Here is a 17,399-nt window from a genome sequence, read left to right on the forward strand (position 1 = left end):
TACTTTACCTGTGACTGTTTGGGGGTCAGATTGGTGAAGTGTGCACACCTGTGTGCATTTCAGACTACAATAAGCAGATGGGTGGTGTAGATAGAATAGATCAGAGGTTTGAACCTTACACTGCTGTTTGTAAGGCTTACATTTGGTATAAGAAGTTGGCTATCCCTCTCTTCCGTTTAGCAACCTTTAATGCTTTTGCTGTGTTCAAGAAGTGTTCTCCAGAGTCAAAGATGACTTTTGTTCAGTTTCAGGAGTCTGTGAAAGGCAGCCTTTTTGTGGCGGAACAGGCCAGGCAAGTGTTCCCAGAGTTGGAGTGGTGAAGGATATGGCTACATTGTGCCAATAACAATCCCTATATGCAGTGCTTAATTTGTAAATTAAAACGTGACGGTGCTCAAAGCCCTCCTCTGAAACATGCGGCTGCTGCATTTAAATGTGCAGCACAGAATACTGAGACAGCGTAATCCTGAAGCCATCACAGGCCTCTTTAATCCATCTTGCAGCTTTCTGCTTTCTACCTTTGTGACGCTTTTTCGTTTTTCTCTTCCTCAGTCTTTCCCATGTCTCTTTTGCTCTCAGCAAATACTTGAGGCAGAAGAATAAGCGCCGGCCCTCAAAAATAAGTGCTGGTGCTCAGCACCGGAAACAACAAACACAAATTAAACACTGCCTCTAAGAGATGTAGAGTCTGTATGTGAAAAAGCGTGCGGAAGGAGAGTTGTATACACTGCCCTGAGTGTCCTTATAAACCTGGGCTGTGTGTGCCCCCATGTTTACATTGTACCACATGAAAGAGTTTTTGGGAGCACCTGTGAGTGTTGCCTGGTCTGTACTGTTTTAGGTTTATTGTTCAGAATCATGGTTGGTATTATTGTGATGTATTTAGCTAGAGCTGTTGTGCTTGTAGTTTTGTACTTACCTACAGTTGGTTTGTGATTTCTTTTTTGTTAAAAAAATGTGATAGCGGTGTGCGTAGACTGACACTTGGTTGGCGGTGTGCGTGCACTGGTGCTTGGCTGGTGGTGTGCGCGCACTGGTGCTTGGCTGGCGGTGTATGTGAGTTGGTGCTTGCTGGCTGTGTGTGTGAGCTGGCGCTTGGCTGGTGGTGTGTGAGTAGCGACTTGCTGCTATTCACTACACACACTGCTAGCCAAACACCAGTCCACACACATCATCGGCTGGTATGATTGCTGTGTCAGGCATGTGGGCATATGAAAGGGATGGGATCTTGAATGGCACTGTCTGGGGATGTGAGTGTTGTAATGTGCTGGGCTGCAGTTGGAAATAAACCACAAATGTCCTACCTCCCAGTGTTCCCCTCGGTCTCCTGATAAAAAATGATACCTCACTTGTTTGGGTGCCGGAGACTTGGGGGGATGCTGAGTGGAAGGAAATTTGTGGCTCCCCTCAGATTCCAGAACATTCCATCACAGAAGTGTGAGGAAAATGTGATTTTTTTAGACACATTTTATGGGTCTCAAAGGATTCTGTTAAAAAAATGTGGTATGAGCCACACAAGTCACCCCATCCTGGATTTCCCTAGGTGTCTAATTTAATAAAATGTACAGATTTGCAAAGTTTCCTTAGCTGCCGGCTGAGCTACAGCCCAAAATCCACAGTTAGCCACATTGAAAAAAAAGGGTCAGTTTTTATTGGAAAAATGTGATGCGTCCACATTGCATTTTGGTCTGTTTCCCGTTGCAGGCACTAGGCCTACCGACACAAGTGAGGTACCATTTTTATCAAGAGACTTGGGGGGAACACAGAATAACAGAACAAAAGTTATTACCAATTGTCTTTTTCTGCATTTGCGCCTTCCAGATGTAAGACAGTGTGTAAGGAAGAAGTCATTTTGAGAAATGCACTCTAATTCACATGCTAGTATGGGTACCCACATATTCAGAGATGTGCAAATACCCACCGCTTCTAAACTCCATACATTGTGCCCATTTTGGAACTATATAGGTTTCCTTGATACCTATTTTTCACTCTTTTTATTTTACCAAATGAATTGTTGTGTACCTGATAAACAATGAAAAACCATTGCAAGGTGCAGCTCAGTTATTGACTCTGAGTACCTCGGGTCTTGGTGAACCTACAAGCCCTATGTATCCACGCACCCAGATGGGTCCAGTGGACGTAAGGATATATTGCTTTTGAAAATCTGCCATAGTTATAAAAAAATAGCTTTTAGCAAATACTGGCCTGAGCCTTCTGTCGCTTCCTCTCAGATGTTCCCCAAGAGTCTATTTTTTTGCACACCACTGTAGTAGCACCATTAAAAACGAGTTCCCTGACCTGGTAGCTGCACTTACAGTGCAGGCAGTTTCACTTTTAAGTGCCTCGCTGAGGCATTCGTCAACAGTGTAAATGTGATTTCATGTGCCCCTCCCCTGTTCATATTGTGCAGCATAATTTCAGTTATAAAGTGGGGGTTAAGGAAGGACACCAACAAATACTCAGTGCTTTCTTTCATGAGTTTTATGTGTGTCTAATCGTGAAAATATGGCATGATTTATTCCACCAACTGCACAATGTCCCGTTCATTTATAGCTCTAGCAGACAACAGTTACTAGCGAGTCATAGCCCTCTGGCAAAAGCTATCATGGTTGTTAAAGCCCCTGACTCTAAGATATAAAACCGAGCTGTAGGAGAGGGCCTGCTAAGAGAAAGATGACTTTTTCAACTAGCAAAGACAGAAGAGCTACAATGCTATCAGAACTTCCACCTACAGAGATCAGAATGCTCTAAATTAAAAAGGGAGAAACGAAAAGACAAGCATCGGAATGTTGGGGCACAAGGCCTATACCAGCCATTTTTGGACCGAACCACTTCACTGCCTTTAATGGGGGTGTCAACATTACAATGTTCTAAAATAAAGATTTCAAATACTTCTGAGGAATATTAAAATACTTTACATTTTCTGCAGAATGTTCAATATTTCTGTTTACTTAATCGTAAAAATGACATCCTGGACATTCTATGGGTTAAATCTACTTTTTGTTATGTGTCACAGAATATTTCCATTCTGTACTTTTCCTCGGAGCAACGGGTCCACATTTTGTAATGTGATGGCGAACAGGAACCAAAAGGAAATGTTCTGTTGCTTTCATTCCAAAGCCTTGGATATAGAAACTACATTAGATTTTTAATGAAGTACTTGAAGTATATCGGTCTTGGCACCGCACCTCGCCATGTTACCCCTGCCCCCTATTCTGGAAAGGCATGACCACATGATTAAGTATCTACAAGAAGCCATCCTGTTCTTTTTTATGGATTCCTAATTAATGGACAATGCAGTACTGCACATATCACGTTTTCATATCTATTTTTTAAATACATTTTGTCTCACATACCTTTTCGCCTTCTCCTATGGACACAGTGATGTTTCTCAAAGCCAGCTCGAGATCACTTCGGTACCGCAAGCCGTAGCCTGTGAAAACAATCTCACCCTTCTGTGGCCAGTGCTGCAGCGCTGTGCTCTGGGTGGATGTCCAGGCAGCCTAAAAAAGGGAAAAAATGGGAACAGCATAACTGAAAGGGACTCGATCTCCACTGTTACGGGAAGAACCAGATTTGTAATTTGGTGTTGACAAAGCAATCGTAAGTGGTTATGAGAAAATTCTTGAAAGTGTTGTTGTCTATAGACCCAGTTAGTAACACCCAAACCCCCTGCTGAAGCCCATACTCATCATGCAACTATTAACTCTCTAACATCTCACTAGGCGGGTTCAGAACTGCACAGGCTTTCAAGCGAGTCTAAAATGGCACATTTCAATGGAGTCTTCCAGGAGAGTAGCACTTAGAAGCATCAAGATAGGTTTGGCAGGTTTCTTCAAGAACAGTTGCCATTTTGGTCATATTATGCAAGGGTATAAACATAGGCAAGACAATGGTACTTCAAATACATTGAGTGCGCGTTTGTTGTTCTTGTAAACTAGCCCACGGCATATGTTCTGGACTATAGATCTAGGTAAGCCAATTCAAGAGATAATATAAAACTGTGTGACAGGGCTCGCCTGGGTTAGTCTGCATCGCTTTGTCTCTTTGCAATTACAGGAATGTTTCTTGTACCATAGAGGTCTGTATATTGCGTATCCTTCTCCGAATACAGTAGCTACCAGGAGAGTCGCCTTTCAAAAGAGTAAGTTTGTGTCACAAAAAGACATAAGCTTGAGGAATCTAGGGAGCACCGGATTCAGTTCCCAATTTGTAGTCCGTCTTTTTACAGGCATGCGTTTCCATAATAACCCTTTACAGATTTGCTTTTTTCATAGTGAACGTGAATAATGAAAGCTCACCAGCTTATGTCATTAATCCTGCTTCAACTGCTCGTAGCATGTGCATCCATGTCTATTTGATGGCCAAATCTCAAAAACCCCAGAATGTAATGCAATATGTGTGTGGGTTGACATAAGACTCGGTGTACGCCCTTGGAACACCAGCTCTAGAACTGCTTCTCCTTGTTTTGGAAGAAGTTCATAGAGCTTCAAGCTACTGGACCTCGTCTTCCTTAGGATAACCATGCAGCTGTCCTCAGAAACAATGGTAGTAGGATTACGGATGCTGAGGTCTTGATTAATAATCTATCCCTGTACCATGGTGAACAGAGTTGGAAGTGTTGGAATAGTAAATTAAGCAGTTTGCACGAGACAGGTCAGATTTAACTATAAAGGCTCCCCTTGCTTGCCTTTTGAGTAGTGAGAGCTATTCTGTAATGTGTTGACTGAAGCTTCTGAATGGCACTCTGAGTAGGAAGAGCTGGAAAGGAATACAACAACAGACTGTGAAAGGTAATTGACATCACCTCTCCTCCGAGTCTGGTTTAAGAAATTAGGATTGATATGTTAAAGTTTTTCGTATTCCACAGTTGCGGGCACCACTCTGTGGTCATCACCATGTTTGAATTTCATATGGAAAGCTGCTTCACCCATGTTCTTCCAGCAACGTCACTGGACATTTGAGTGACTGTGTGAATTTCCACTCTGCTTTTTTTGCAAACTTTCATATGCCCCTGCTCATTGATAGAGAAAATGGTCCTCATGTTCTCTATCTGATGAGAAATACCAAACCACAATTGGGAGGCAGATGCATTAAAGTCATTATGCCCAGAGGAGTCGGAACACCGACTTTAGTTTCACCAGGTTGATGCAAATGTGCACACTATGGGGCAGATGTAGCAAAGGGTTTTACCCATTATGTGTCTATGGGAAAATGTGTTCGTACATATGGCCCTATGTGAGGTACACATCTGTAATAATGGGAACTACCCTTAACTTAAGAAATATGTCTTTTGGTAGGTGGTGTGTTAAACATTCGCCACCTGAGGACTAACGTCAACCAGGGGTCACATCAATCTTTTCATTCCGCTTGCTCCTGGCCTGTGTCCATTGATGCTCTTGTTGCTATATTAATTTGTAGATGGAAGTTAGGTATGTAACTGATACGAGACTATATAAGGTGATCTTGCTGCCTCATCATGCACTGTTAGATTTACTGGAAATGGCTTGTTAGAGTACTTACGTTGGAATGCTTCTGCTTTGTTTGCCTTGCCATTAACAAGCCAAAGCTCAATTCTGCCTCTAGGAGCTGACTGTTTTTGTTGAGATAGTAACTAATGTTTAAGCTTTGAATATAATGCTACGTCAGTTGCAGAGATTTCTGGTCATTTGTAGAGCTTTTATTTCCCTGCTGTCTGACTCCTCCTTTAACAGTCAGTCATTTAGGTAAGGAGGGATATGAGCCACTAACATCCAGAGGTAGGCGGTCACTGAAGCCCAGAATGTGATAAGCATTCTGAGATGGATTGGCACCCTATGTCAGCACCTACGATTGTGAGATTTCTCCTTTCACCATAAATTTCAGACATTTTCAGTGCTTTTAGTTTTGAAAATATGCAACCTGGAGGTCTAATGAGCAAGGATAATCATCTATTTGTATTGAGGGAATGATGACGGGGAGAGTGACCATTTTGAAAATTCTTTTGATGATGAATGTATTTACAATCATGTAATCTCGAGCTGAGTTTTCCCCCCTTTCCCTGTTCATTCTTATGAGGTATCAGGCACACACTTCTGGTTCGAATGTGGCGCTACAAGTGAAGCACTGCGACATAAGGACCTGCAATCAATGGAACACAGCCTGGAACATGTTTGGCCTTGGAACGCCCACCCATCAAATACACCTGGCGGTGCAACTGCGGGTTGCATCACAATTGAGGAGGCGGTAAAGCTGCCACAGAGATGTGTAGTGGGTCATCGCTGGTTGGGAGTGCAGCCTGTCAGTTACAGGAACGCCTGAGGAGAAAGGCCAGTGGAAACTTTTAACTCAGAGGCTGCGTTCATCACTCGATGGTCTTAGGCAATGTTGTGTGAGTGCTGCTGTCTTTTGTGGATTCCTTGTCACTACCTGTCAGTGAATGGCACTTCTTTGTGAACGCAGGGACCACCTTTTGGAACAGTTTTGACTTTTTTTAAAATTAAATTTGCATGTGTACTTTTTGTTTGGGTTTGCAGTAAAATATTCTGTGAACATATGAAAACAATTTTTGAAGTCTTCACATCAACTACAGTTTGAAAGGATGCTAACGACTAGGTCCTTAGAGTGTCTTCTTTATTGAGTGATCTGGGATGGCTATCAACCTGCAGTTTATTATGAACGTTTGCGTAAAGTATTGACTCTTTTCAGCTGTTTCCCATAAGTTGAGCAAGTTTTGTTGAATCTCAAACAAATTGCCCTGGAAGTCAGTCCGATTTCAGGTGGCCTGGGTTTGACAGAAAAGGTGGAAAGGGCAGATGGAGACTGTTTAGAGTGCTTTAATAGGAATAAGGCATTCAAAACTAGAATGCCTCTCATGTGTATGTGACGGCCTTTAGATCAACCTTGACATGAGACACTGTGGGTCCACTGAAGGTACAACAATATCCACTCCATATTTGCTTGTGCTGGTGGATCTATATTTTAGAGGACCTCTAATCGACAGCATTAACTGCTTTAACTCAAAGGGAGTGATAACTTTCTTGGAAGTCACATTTGACATCAAAGGGTTCCTGAAAATACTTTTAAGAGATACTGGCACCTAGTTTTGTTCACAGGAGTTGAAGTATTTTGGAAGGATGTGTCCCTGCCCATAAGAAATGCCCTCTGCGTCACCCAGAGACCAACACTGCTGCGGAGAGGTTTACCAGAACTTTCATAGAGGGCATAAAGTTAGCAAAGGCTGCTGAGTTGGATGGGAAGGAAGAGATGCATAACAGGGTTGTTTTCCACTGACTCTCCTAATCAGACAACGGGAAAGTCTTTCTGTTACAAAAAAGGGTTACTGGTTGACTTGGGGTGTGTGCCCTGGTCAAGCAGCAACCACAACCCTAGTCAGGGTAAGGCACAAGCAAACCCCAAATTAACCTGTGCTAAGCCCCATGGTAATTTGGCACAGAGCAGTCAGGCTTATTTTAGAGGAGATTTGTAAAGAATTTGTGCAGCACTTCGAACAGCAACACAGTGAAAACACCACACTAAAGATCCTATACCTAGTTAGAAAAATAGTGCTTAACTTAATAAATAAAACAAGACCATAATGTCTAAGATCCAATCAGTAAAACCGAAGTTATGAATTTTTAAAGATAAACTGTGAAAAAGAGCCTCAAAGCATAAAGTGCCATGCAGGTTATCAGGTAACGCTGGACAGGGTCAAATTCAAAAGTTCAAGCTAACCTTTATGAAGCACGGGTCAAATACAGTCCCAGATTAGTCCCGGTTTACCTTCTCAAGTTTTGCCAAGATTCCCTGGGGACAAGGAGAGTGTCACTGATGGTGGTCATGTGGTGCAAGGAGCAGGACGGACGTCGCGAACAGCAGGCTGTGCTTCTCACTGGTGGTCCACAAGGGCGATAGATGCTTTCTGTGCAAAGAGACGAACTTGCGGTGGCTTGCGCTGATTTTTCATTCATGAATAGCACAAAAGTTTGAATTTCAGATTTTGAGAGCCCCATCAAGAGCCCAGGACCTGTGAGGTGCCTCTTTGGGCTCAGGAACTCGCTGAAAACAGGTCCAGGGCTCTCTCTGGGTCACAAATTCTATTTTGTAAGTATGTTCTTGGATTATGATGTTTGTTTTTAATTTGTGTTGTTTATGTTTATGTCACATTCCTTTTCTGTTAGTTATGATGTTCGAAGATGTGTGGTACCCCAGAACCATTCTGCCATGGGATTCTGTTCTGGACTGTGTGGGCTTGAACAGAATGGGGAAATCTGTAAGTCATTTGTATTGGAGCACCACTGAATAAACTTGTCTAAGCTCCTTTGCTGGCTCTTTGCTGTGAACACTATGTCCAAGACTCCACCATTCTGCATGTCAAAATCTCACTAACGAATGCCCATAGCATTCGTTTTTGTCTGGAGGAAAATTCTCCATGGAGTTAAGTGAACAGCTTTTAACTGTCAAAGCAAGGACAAGATCTTGTCTGAGTTTTTGTGAAAGCATTTAAGATTAGACTTATACACGTTAATTATCATGTTTGCCCTTGTTTATTGCCGAAGTGGAAACAAGATAATTTGGGGGCTATGTGTCAATTTCGTAGTTAGGTAAGAGATGGGTATTCTTACTCCCGACGGGGCTGGTCATCTGCTTTAATTAGCATACAGCCTATCGCCTCGGATGACATACAGCAAGATTTCAAACTGTTGTACCTTTCTGTGAGGACTGAAAAAATGGAAGTATGTTCAGGAGTAGATGATAGTGCTGTTTTGTGAGCTGTTGCACTGATATATTTATCTTGTAGCTCTCATTTTCCCCTTTCAGTCCCTTTACAGCTTGAGTCCATCTCTGCTTCTTCACATTGTAGAGCTAGATGGGGGTGAGTTGTGCCTGAATCCTCTGAATCCCATCACAACTTTCGAGTGCCCAGCCATGAGACCCCTAGTAATTTGTGAGAGGGATTGCGAAACCCTGAGAGGAAACTATGTTTTTTTATCAGAGAAGAGGAAAACAGCAGGTGTTTCTCACCATTTCATCTAAGTTGTACGTTGTATAAAATGACATAACAGGTGCCTAATTGTCTCCTATCTCAAACAAACATGTCAGTAGTTATATCGAAAGACTGAAAGGTTTAGCATGGAAGGAATTGAGTGATAGTAAGACTTTATTCCAATTGATCTTGTCTGGTCGGAGAGTGCACCTGTCAGGAGGGCCGGGCTGGAGTGGGCAAACGGTCAAGGTAAATCCCGGGCATCTCCCTAGATAGAAGGTGACCTGGGGGGTGGGGGTTTCATGGCAGTTTGCTCTCCTGTAGGTATATGTCGAAGGCATCCCAGAGACGTCTGGGGCTAGAAGTATCATGAGGTTTTGTGTGTGGGATGTTGTCAGCGCCTCTGACCCAGCAAAGCAAATTCCACTGTTTTGGTGCCCAAGGAGAGGAGGAGGTCCATTAACTCGGAGGTGTGGGCCTCGAGTTCTGAGGAGCGGGGAGTGGAATGTAGGCCCAATACAGTTGCTATGACGACAATTTCTATTGTAATCCCTGTGATTTTATGTAGCAGTGCCTGAATCTTTGACCATAATGGGAGCACCATTATGCCTTTGTGAAACATATCCTCGAGGTCCCCTAGTTTCTCCCCACATCGGCAGCATGTGTCTGAGTCCCTCAGACCCAGATTATGTCAACTGGCTTGAGTCCAGTATGTTTTGTGGACGTGCCAAAATCTAGATTGTGCTCGAGCAGGGGAATTTTGGCATCGAAGGGAGATTTCCAGATCTTTTGCCATGTTGTTTCAGTGAGATTTGAGGAACATGAAGAGTGTGTACGGACTTACCATTTCCAGTTGAATATTCTCAGGGCCTGTCCATTAGATGAGTCAAGCAGTTTGTACACATGTGAGGTGGCGTAGCCTCTCCTTTTAATGGTGCCTAATAATCCTGGGAGGTCCAGGTTGTGTGGGTGTTTCAGTTTACTCAGTACACTTTTAAGTCTTAAAATCTATATCTATAGAAGTCTATATTGGTTAAAATTTCATTTGCAAGGATGAGAAAGGGAGCTTATGCCCTGTTAAGCCCAGAATATCATCTTCCCATCAAGTTTAAATGTTCTGTTGAAATATAGGAAGGGTAGGGAAGAGCTGTGTAGTCGATGTCCTAATTGTGTGTCGAGGACTCGGAGTGACACAACGTTATCCATTATTAAAGTTCTAGAATATTCCAGAGAGAATTTTGAGAAATTGTGTATTTTGAGGATGGAGCTAAGGGGTAGGGGCGAGGTTAGGTTGGGATTCAATGCTAAACCACAGGATGGAGGGGGTGTAGGGGTGTTCCTGTGCTCGCAGCCACCATGCACTCTGTGGTATCAAAAATGCCCTTTGGTAGCAGGGATAACCTGGGAAGTTGAACTCCCCGGAGTATTTGTTGCTCTTAAAGATTTTAAGATTTTCATAGATATTCTCAGTTTTTTACTTTTCCATACGAATTCAGAGATTGAATTATGTACTAACTCAAAGAAGGCAGAGGAGAGAACTACCAGAAGCTTACTATATTTTAAATCAATCGGGAGAGCTCACATAATCTTCACCGTTCCAACTCATCCTCACCAAGTGATATTTTTCGGGGACCAGGTGCTGAGAAGTTTTTTTTATTTGGTTAATGTTTTTTGTTAATTGAAAGTAACCATACGCCCATATATTTAACGGCTATTGGTTGCCACTTTAGACCAGGGTCAACGATGACAGTTGATGTACAGTGGACATTGGGAGGGAATACCTCAGTTTTTTCTTCATTCAGGGAGTGGCCCGCTGCTAGTGAGTATTTTACTATTTCTTTCATGATGATTGGTATGTCTTGTGGGGCTACTTTGGTGAATACCAGTACATTGTCTGCGTAACCTAATATCACTTATCTACCTGAGGGGAAGTTGATACCTGTGATACCCGGATTTTCAGGAAAGGCAGAAATTAACGATTCAATGACCAGTTAAAAGAGTGTGGATGATAGGGGGTACACTTGACCAGCATCTTGTGAGATTGTGAAGAGTTGGGACAGGAGGCCGTTGACCATGACCTCTGCTGTGGGGTTTGAATAAAAGGGCCATAATCATGCAGATCAATTCATCCCCAAGGTGGTATCTGTGTAGTGTGGCATATAGGAAAGGCCAGGAGACCTTGTCAAAGGCCTTTTCTCCATCTAGTGCCAGGGCCGCTGTTGGTGAGTGGGATAGTTTACCCTTTTCTAAGACATGACAGAATGTTCTGATGCTGTCCGCCACAAGCCTGCCTTTGAGGAAACTCGTTTGTGATTTTGCTATCAAGTTTTGAATGACCGACTCCAGTCTGAGGACAGCAATCTTTGTCATCGATCTTAATGAGGGAATTCGGTCCTTAATTCTTGATGTTTAAGTGATCCTTCCCTTTTTTTGGGATCACACTAATTGTGGTTTCAGTGGTGGAGCCAGTGATGTGGTCCAAGGAGGCAAACTGTTGAAAGACTGCATGTAGGTTACCTCTCACTTTGTTGGCAAATATTTTATTAAATTTGACTGAATAATTGTCTGGGCCTGGGCCTTTCCCGGTATTTAGGGAGCGTATCGCCAAATTAATTTCATCTTCTGTGATGGGTTTATTGATAGCAAGGGAGTGTTGTGATATTTTAGGGAGATTGCAGGAGTCAAGGTATTTGTTGATCTTGTTATGGAGGTGGAATCGCTGGAGTTGAACAGTTTTGTATAAAATGATTTAAAGGTGTTGAGTATACCTTTTGTCAAAATCGTAACCACCCCGTCAGGGTTCTTTAGAGCTGATATAAGAGGTTTGTTTTTCATGTGTTTTAAGCAGTTATTGCAAAGAGCACCCACATTTATAACGTCAATCCATTTTTGTGCCCTCTGGCTAAGGATTTGGTTGTATTTGTATTGTGCGGTTCTCAATTTAGTAGAAGAGATGAGCCTTTAGTGTGTCTAAGTTGGGTATTTATTCTTTGGATATCCAAATCTAGTTCCTGGAGACGGTTGCTTAAAGCTTTATTTTTTAGGGACGAGATGTGGATCAGTGTTCCTCTCAGTGTGGCTGTGAGGGCATCCCATCTGGTGTAGGGAATGTATAATTCGGGAGGTTTTCTTTGGGGAAGGTTTCAATGGCCTTCTCAATTTCCATCCTACTGTTTGGGTCATCATTAAGCACCATTGTCGTGATGGTGGGGTAGGGTCATTGAGCATTAATTGAATGGACACACGCATGATCAGAGATCAATATCGCTTCCATTTTTGGGGCTTAACAGAGGTTGAGTAGGGCTCTGCTCACCATAGTATAATCTATTCATGACACTGAATAATGGGTCAAGGAGTAAAAGGTATAGTGGCTCCCAGTTGGGCTATGTAATCACCAGACAGCTACTGGGCTATTATTATTACATCAAATGTTGATTTGTTCGTGTGCTTTATTGCCTATACATTTGTCGGTGATATTTTGCCTAGATTACCATCCATTGGTAGGTTAAAATCTCCACCTAAAATAACGCCTAGGTTGTCTGGAAGGTCTGAGAGCTATTTGTCTGAGTACCTCCAGAAAGCAATATCATTGTCCTTCAGAGCATAGATATTTACAAAGAAGAACTATAGATCTCTTTCTTCACCTTAGAGATGAGCCATCTGCCTGATTAGTCGTGTGTGTGATTTTTTTGTTGTTATTAATGTTACCACCCAGTTCTTTTTTTGAGGGCTGGAGAGACCAATTTCAGCAATCCATGAGTTGTGGAGTTTTGCAATTTGAATAGATTTCAGGTGGGTCTCCTGTAAGAGGATGGTATTCCCCTTTAGTTTGCCATAGTATTCTGCCACTACTCTGCGTTTTACCGGTTGGTTAAGCCCCTTTGTGTTTAATGAGACTATGTTGAAGGGGAGAGCCATGTTGACTAGGCGTGGTCTGTTAGACTGTTGGGGGGATGTATTAAGGGGAAAAACCCTGCGGGTGAGAGAGAAGCTGAAACACCTTGTTCTTGATTGAGTTGTAGGAAGCTGTAGGATCTGTCAATAGGTGTGCATGGTGTCCTGGAGTAGAGTGGAGTGTGTGCTGAGGTAGTGTATTTTGGAGGACCACCCAGGTAGCACAGGAAGAGAGTGGAGAGGCCAGGGAGAGGGGAAGGAAATAGAAAAGAAGAGACAGAGAGAGGAGGACAGAAGAGCCTGTGTAACACATTCAAATAAACATAAGCAACAACTCTAACCCCTATCCACCCTCCACCCATCCCTTGGAATGCACGTAAGATGCATTCTCCCTACCTTATTCTATGTGGGATACACTGAGCCACAAGCTGGCCTGTCCCATATCGACTGGGTGGCTACCCAGCCCTGCAGGTTAGCTGGTTTGTTTCAAAAGGGGAGATAGGGTCATACTGTAGGAAGTCAGTGTCGTATTAATAGGCACAGGTAATTTGCCAGACGATTCATGGCTGAGGTCTGTTTGGATGAGATGGTTGTAGAATGTCTGATCTCTGCCACTGTCAGGAAGCTAAGTTCTACTGAGCTAGAGTGGAGGAGCGGTACCTAATAGTTGCTCCCTAAAATTCTTATGGTTGGCAGTGTTTTGCGCGGTGGAGTTAATGAATGTGAGCTACTGAGGGTGCGTTGTTGAAGTATGTGAGATGCTGAGGGTATTATTGTAGGGAGGTAAGCATCAGGGGTTCAATCTATCAGGTTGTGAGGGACGTTGTGAGATGTCCTCCTTGGGCCAAAAGGTCCTCTCAAATGGTACAACCCAATGCGGGTATCACATGTGATGGAGTCTATTTGGCAAAACGCCATCTCTGACATGTTTCCTGGTCGCCTGTCTACATGTGGTTATTAAATGAATGTTGAATAATGAATCTGAATAGTATTTTACAAGGTGCCAACCTGTTATCCAATTGGACGTGTGGGATGTGACAGATAATGTCCTATTTAGCCAGAGAACAAAAACATTTAAGAGGAAAACATCAACAATTTAAGCTGAAACATTAACTGTTATTCTGAGGACAACAAACACTTCCCCTGTAAAGAAGTATAGGGTTTCTTGCTATGAGATATGCATGCAGATCTTATGTATTTAGCTCGGGGTAAAGAAGATCATGTGAATTACAGCAGTTCCAATAGGACCAGACCAGGTTGACCCCAAAGTACCAAACAAATAGCTTGTGCATGATAATGTCAATTTAGAGATGGATAGCATTATCCGCGGAGGCTAGGCTCTACCTTTCGGGGTAGCTCACCGCAATCTGACGGTAACACCTCTGAACTATGAAGTCACTCTGATGAACAAGGCAGTATTGACTAGAAACTGTGACTGTTCCCAGTAGGGTGTTGGCATTTCAGCAGTCACAAACTCGGGAATCTCAGAAACTGTTAGCATTCTAGAGGGGCATTAAATGGTAATTGTGGCAGGAACAGAAGAACGTTTGTAGTTCCACCAGATCTGTGAAGAAGGGTGTCTTACCTTGGACTACGTTAAGGAATTTCGATGGGCAAGTGAATCCGTATGGAATGTTGTGGTCTTTGAGAGACCGATGGAGGGCCAAGAAACCTTTCCTGATGGACACTGTCTTTTTTTAATAGTCCTATGCAATACTGATTTGACTCCATTCCAGAGGATGTGTTGAGCTTTGCTCATGTGTACAAGTATGGCTTCTGTGTGGCAATATCGTAGCAGTCTAAATAACAGGAGTCATGGGAGCAAGTTGGGAGGGTTAGAGTGGGGCTTGCCCATAGGAACTCCGTGGGCCCTTTCTATCTTGAAGTCTCTTTCAAATTTGGTTCCCAGGGATCTGGGTATCGAAGCATCCAAAAATGTGACACAGGAGTTTGCATCATCTTCCACCTTTTCTGGGAGCCAGAATATACGAGATTACCTCTGCAGTTCTGATCCTCCGACTCGGATAGGTCTTTCATCAGGGATCTGATCCTATGGTGGCTGCATCCACTCTTTTCTTATAAGCGGATGTAGAATCCTCAAGTGTGCCGATCCTTGTCTCTGCTTCTGTAAGTCTGCTTCCCATTCCTTGAAAATCGCTACTTAAGGCTTGAAGGTTGTGATGCATTGCACCTGTGTTTGCCTTTGTTTCTTGGGCCAGATCGTTTAGGGCTCCGAGTCATTGCAGTAACATTTCCAGGCTTGAACCTGGGTGTGCGTTTGGTCTGATCAGAGAGTCTGGCAATGGAGGCTGTGCCTTGGCTCGTTTTAATGTTGACGTCTTATCTTTAGTCTTTATTATCTATGGAGTCTTAGCCTCTGTGATCTGCCTTTGTGGCAATTGTGGTTGACGCAAGAGTACGCTGTTTAGCTGCTTATCAGTGCAAGTCAGTCATATCATCAGAGCTGATCTCTTAGCACTGCAAGAGTGTGTGTTCCCCAGGTTTCGTTGCTCTAGGTTTCATTGTTTGGGGATTTAGGGGGTCATTCTGACCCTGGCGGTAGACTACCGCCAGGGCCAACGACCGCGGATGCATCGCCAACAGGCTGGCGGTGCATCCCAGGGCATTCTGACCGCGGAGGTACAGCCGCGGTCAGAAACGGAAAACCGCCGGTGTCCCGCCGGTTTCCCGCTGGTTTCCCGCTGCCCTGAGGAATCCTCCATCAGCGTCGCCATGGGGATTCTGACCCCCTTACCGCCAGCCTGGTTCTGGCGGTTTTGACCGCCAGAACCTGGCTGGCGGTAACGGGTGTCGTGGGGCCCCTGGGGGCCCCTGCAGTGCCCATGCCAATGGCATGGGCACTGCAGGGGCCCCCTAACAGGGCCCCACTAAGATTTTCAGTGTCTGCATAGCAGACACTGAAAATCGCGACAGGTGCAACTGCACCCGTCGCACCCTTCCCACTCCGCCGGCTCCATTCGGAGCCGGCATCCTCGTGGGAAGGGGTTTCCCGCTGGGCTGGCGGGCGGCCTTCTGGCGGTCGCCCGCCAGCCCAGCGGGAAACTCAGAATTACCGCAGCGGTCTTCTGATCGCGTAGCGGTATTCTGCCTGCGGAACTTTGGCGGGCGGACTCCGCCGCCCGCCAAAGTTAGAATCACCCCCTTAGTGTCGGAGGGTATGCTGAGCGTAGATGCACTGGTCCTCGAGGCTTGTTTATGGAGAGGTTGCAAAGCTTGTGATGGATTTATATAGTACAATATTTATTCACTGCACTATTGTTTACATTGTTGACTGTGCAGACGTTCACCACCGGGGTTAAGTATTGGACATGGTTTAGGCATGTACATAGAGGCCAGAGTTGGGAAGGAGCGGTGATGGAAGAAAGACTTGAGTTCGCTTAATGGGACCAACCTGAAGTATCTCAGGTGGAGGATTGATATCATCCACAGCATTGGTAAGAAAACATGCACACAGCTTGAATAATCTTGAGCACAGAGCAGCCCACGGGGTGCGGGATGGGTGCGTTAGCCACCTTGTTTTCCTTTGTGAGGGTGCTGCTATTACTGCTCACGGTGTTAGGACTTAATGTGGGCAGCAGAGTGCAAAGCTGGATGCTGCCACAATTCTGTCCTCCTCGTGTAAGGCTCGTTTTTTCTATGGAGCTGCTTAAGGTTGGCTGCACGGGTATGGGCTGTAGCATGTAGCCTTATACCATCCATAAACCAGAAGCGTCCCCTGTGTCTAGAGACCTGTCCACTCCCTGCTATGGTTCGATAAGTGGTGGAGGGGGACAGTCTCCGAGGTCGCAATTGGAGGGTTCAGAGAGCTCTGTGCGATACTGCACTGAAATTGCCGTAGGCAGCAGCTGCAAATAAAAGTGGCTATGAGGCTGTGAGTTGATCAGCCCCTCTGAGCCGTGTGCACATGCACTCTTCCGGGCAATTATACGAGCAAGTGAGTGTTTTTACTGGGGTTCTCTGTTCGGTTCAGCGAATTGTGCCTCCTACCTTTTTTACATTGTTGTATGTGACTGAGGCATAAACCACAAGGTGCAGAGCCAATGGGAGCCACCATTTTGTTTTCCGTGTACAGGAGCATTGGGCAGTCAAAGCCAATCTAATCCACCAATTTATTTTCTGGAATTTCGTCACATCTCAACCCCCAATGCTTAGTTTGCTTCAGTGAGTGTGCATCTGGCGTCCGATGGGAAAGTTGGGCTCTGGATCTCTAGAAACTGCAGGACCGAGAGCGGCGCAGTAGGGCTAAGCTGCCATTTTGCTCAGGCTCAAGTCATGCACCCCGTTCATCACATATTGCGAACCTAGCTAAAAACCCTTAGTTTCCTGGCATCATCGTTTTAATAGTTTCAATATCTTTGCCTAGGCACGTAAAACCTCATTCACCTCAGTTAGCTATAAATTCATCAAAACGTGCTCTGTTTGACAGCATCGATCCCAATAACAGCTCTTTCTCTCTGCTCCACCCCAAATGAAAGGGACTATTTTGCCTTTCCCCCTTAACAAATATATGGAGAAGGAG

General features: G+C 44.2%; 1 protein-coding gene across 1 annotated transcript in view; it reads right to left on the reverse strand.

Moving 5' to 3' along the window:
• LOC138261344 (multidrug resistance-associated protein 1-like) overlaps nucleotides 1-17,399 on the reverse strand; it is a 616,610-nt gene that overhangs the window by 60,173 nt on the left and 539,038 nt on the right. The window contains exon 27 of the mRNA XM_069210192.1: nucleotides 3,357-3,503. Within this exon, the coding sequence (XP_069066293.1) occupies nucleotides 3,357-3,503 (147 nt within the window). The remainder of the gene's footprint in view (nucleotides 1-3,356; nucleotides 3,504-17,399) is intronic.

The sequence above is a fragment of the Pleurodeles waltl genome, chromosome 10 (assembly GCF_031143425.1).
Source record: "Pleurodeles waltl isolate 20211129_DDA chromosome 10, aPleWal1.hap1.20221129, whole genome shotgun sequence".
NCBI lineage: Eukaryota > Metazoa > Chordata > Amphibia > Caudata > Salamandridae > Pleurodeles > Pleurodeles waltl.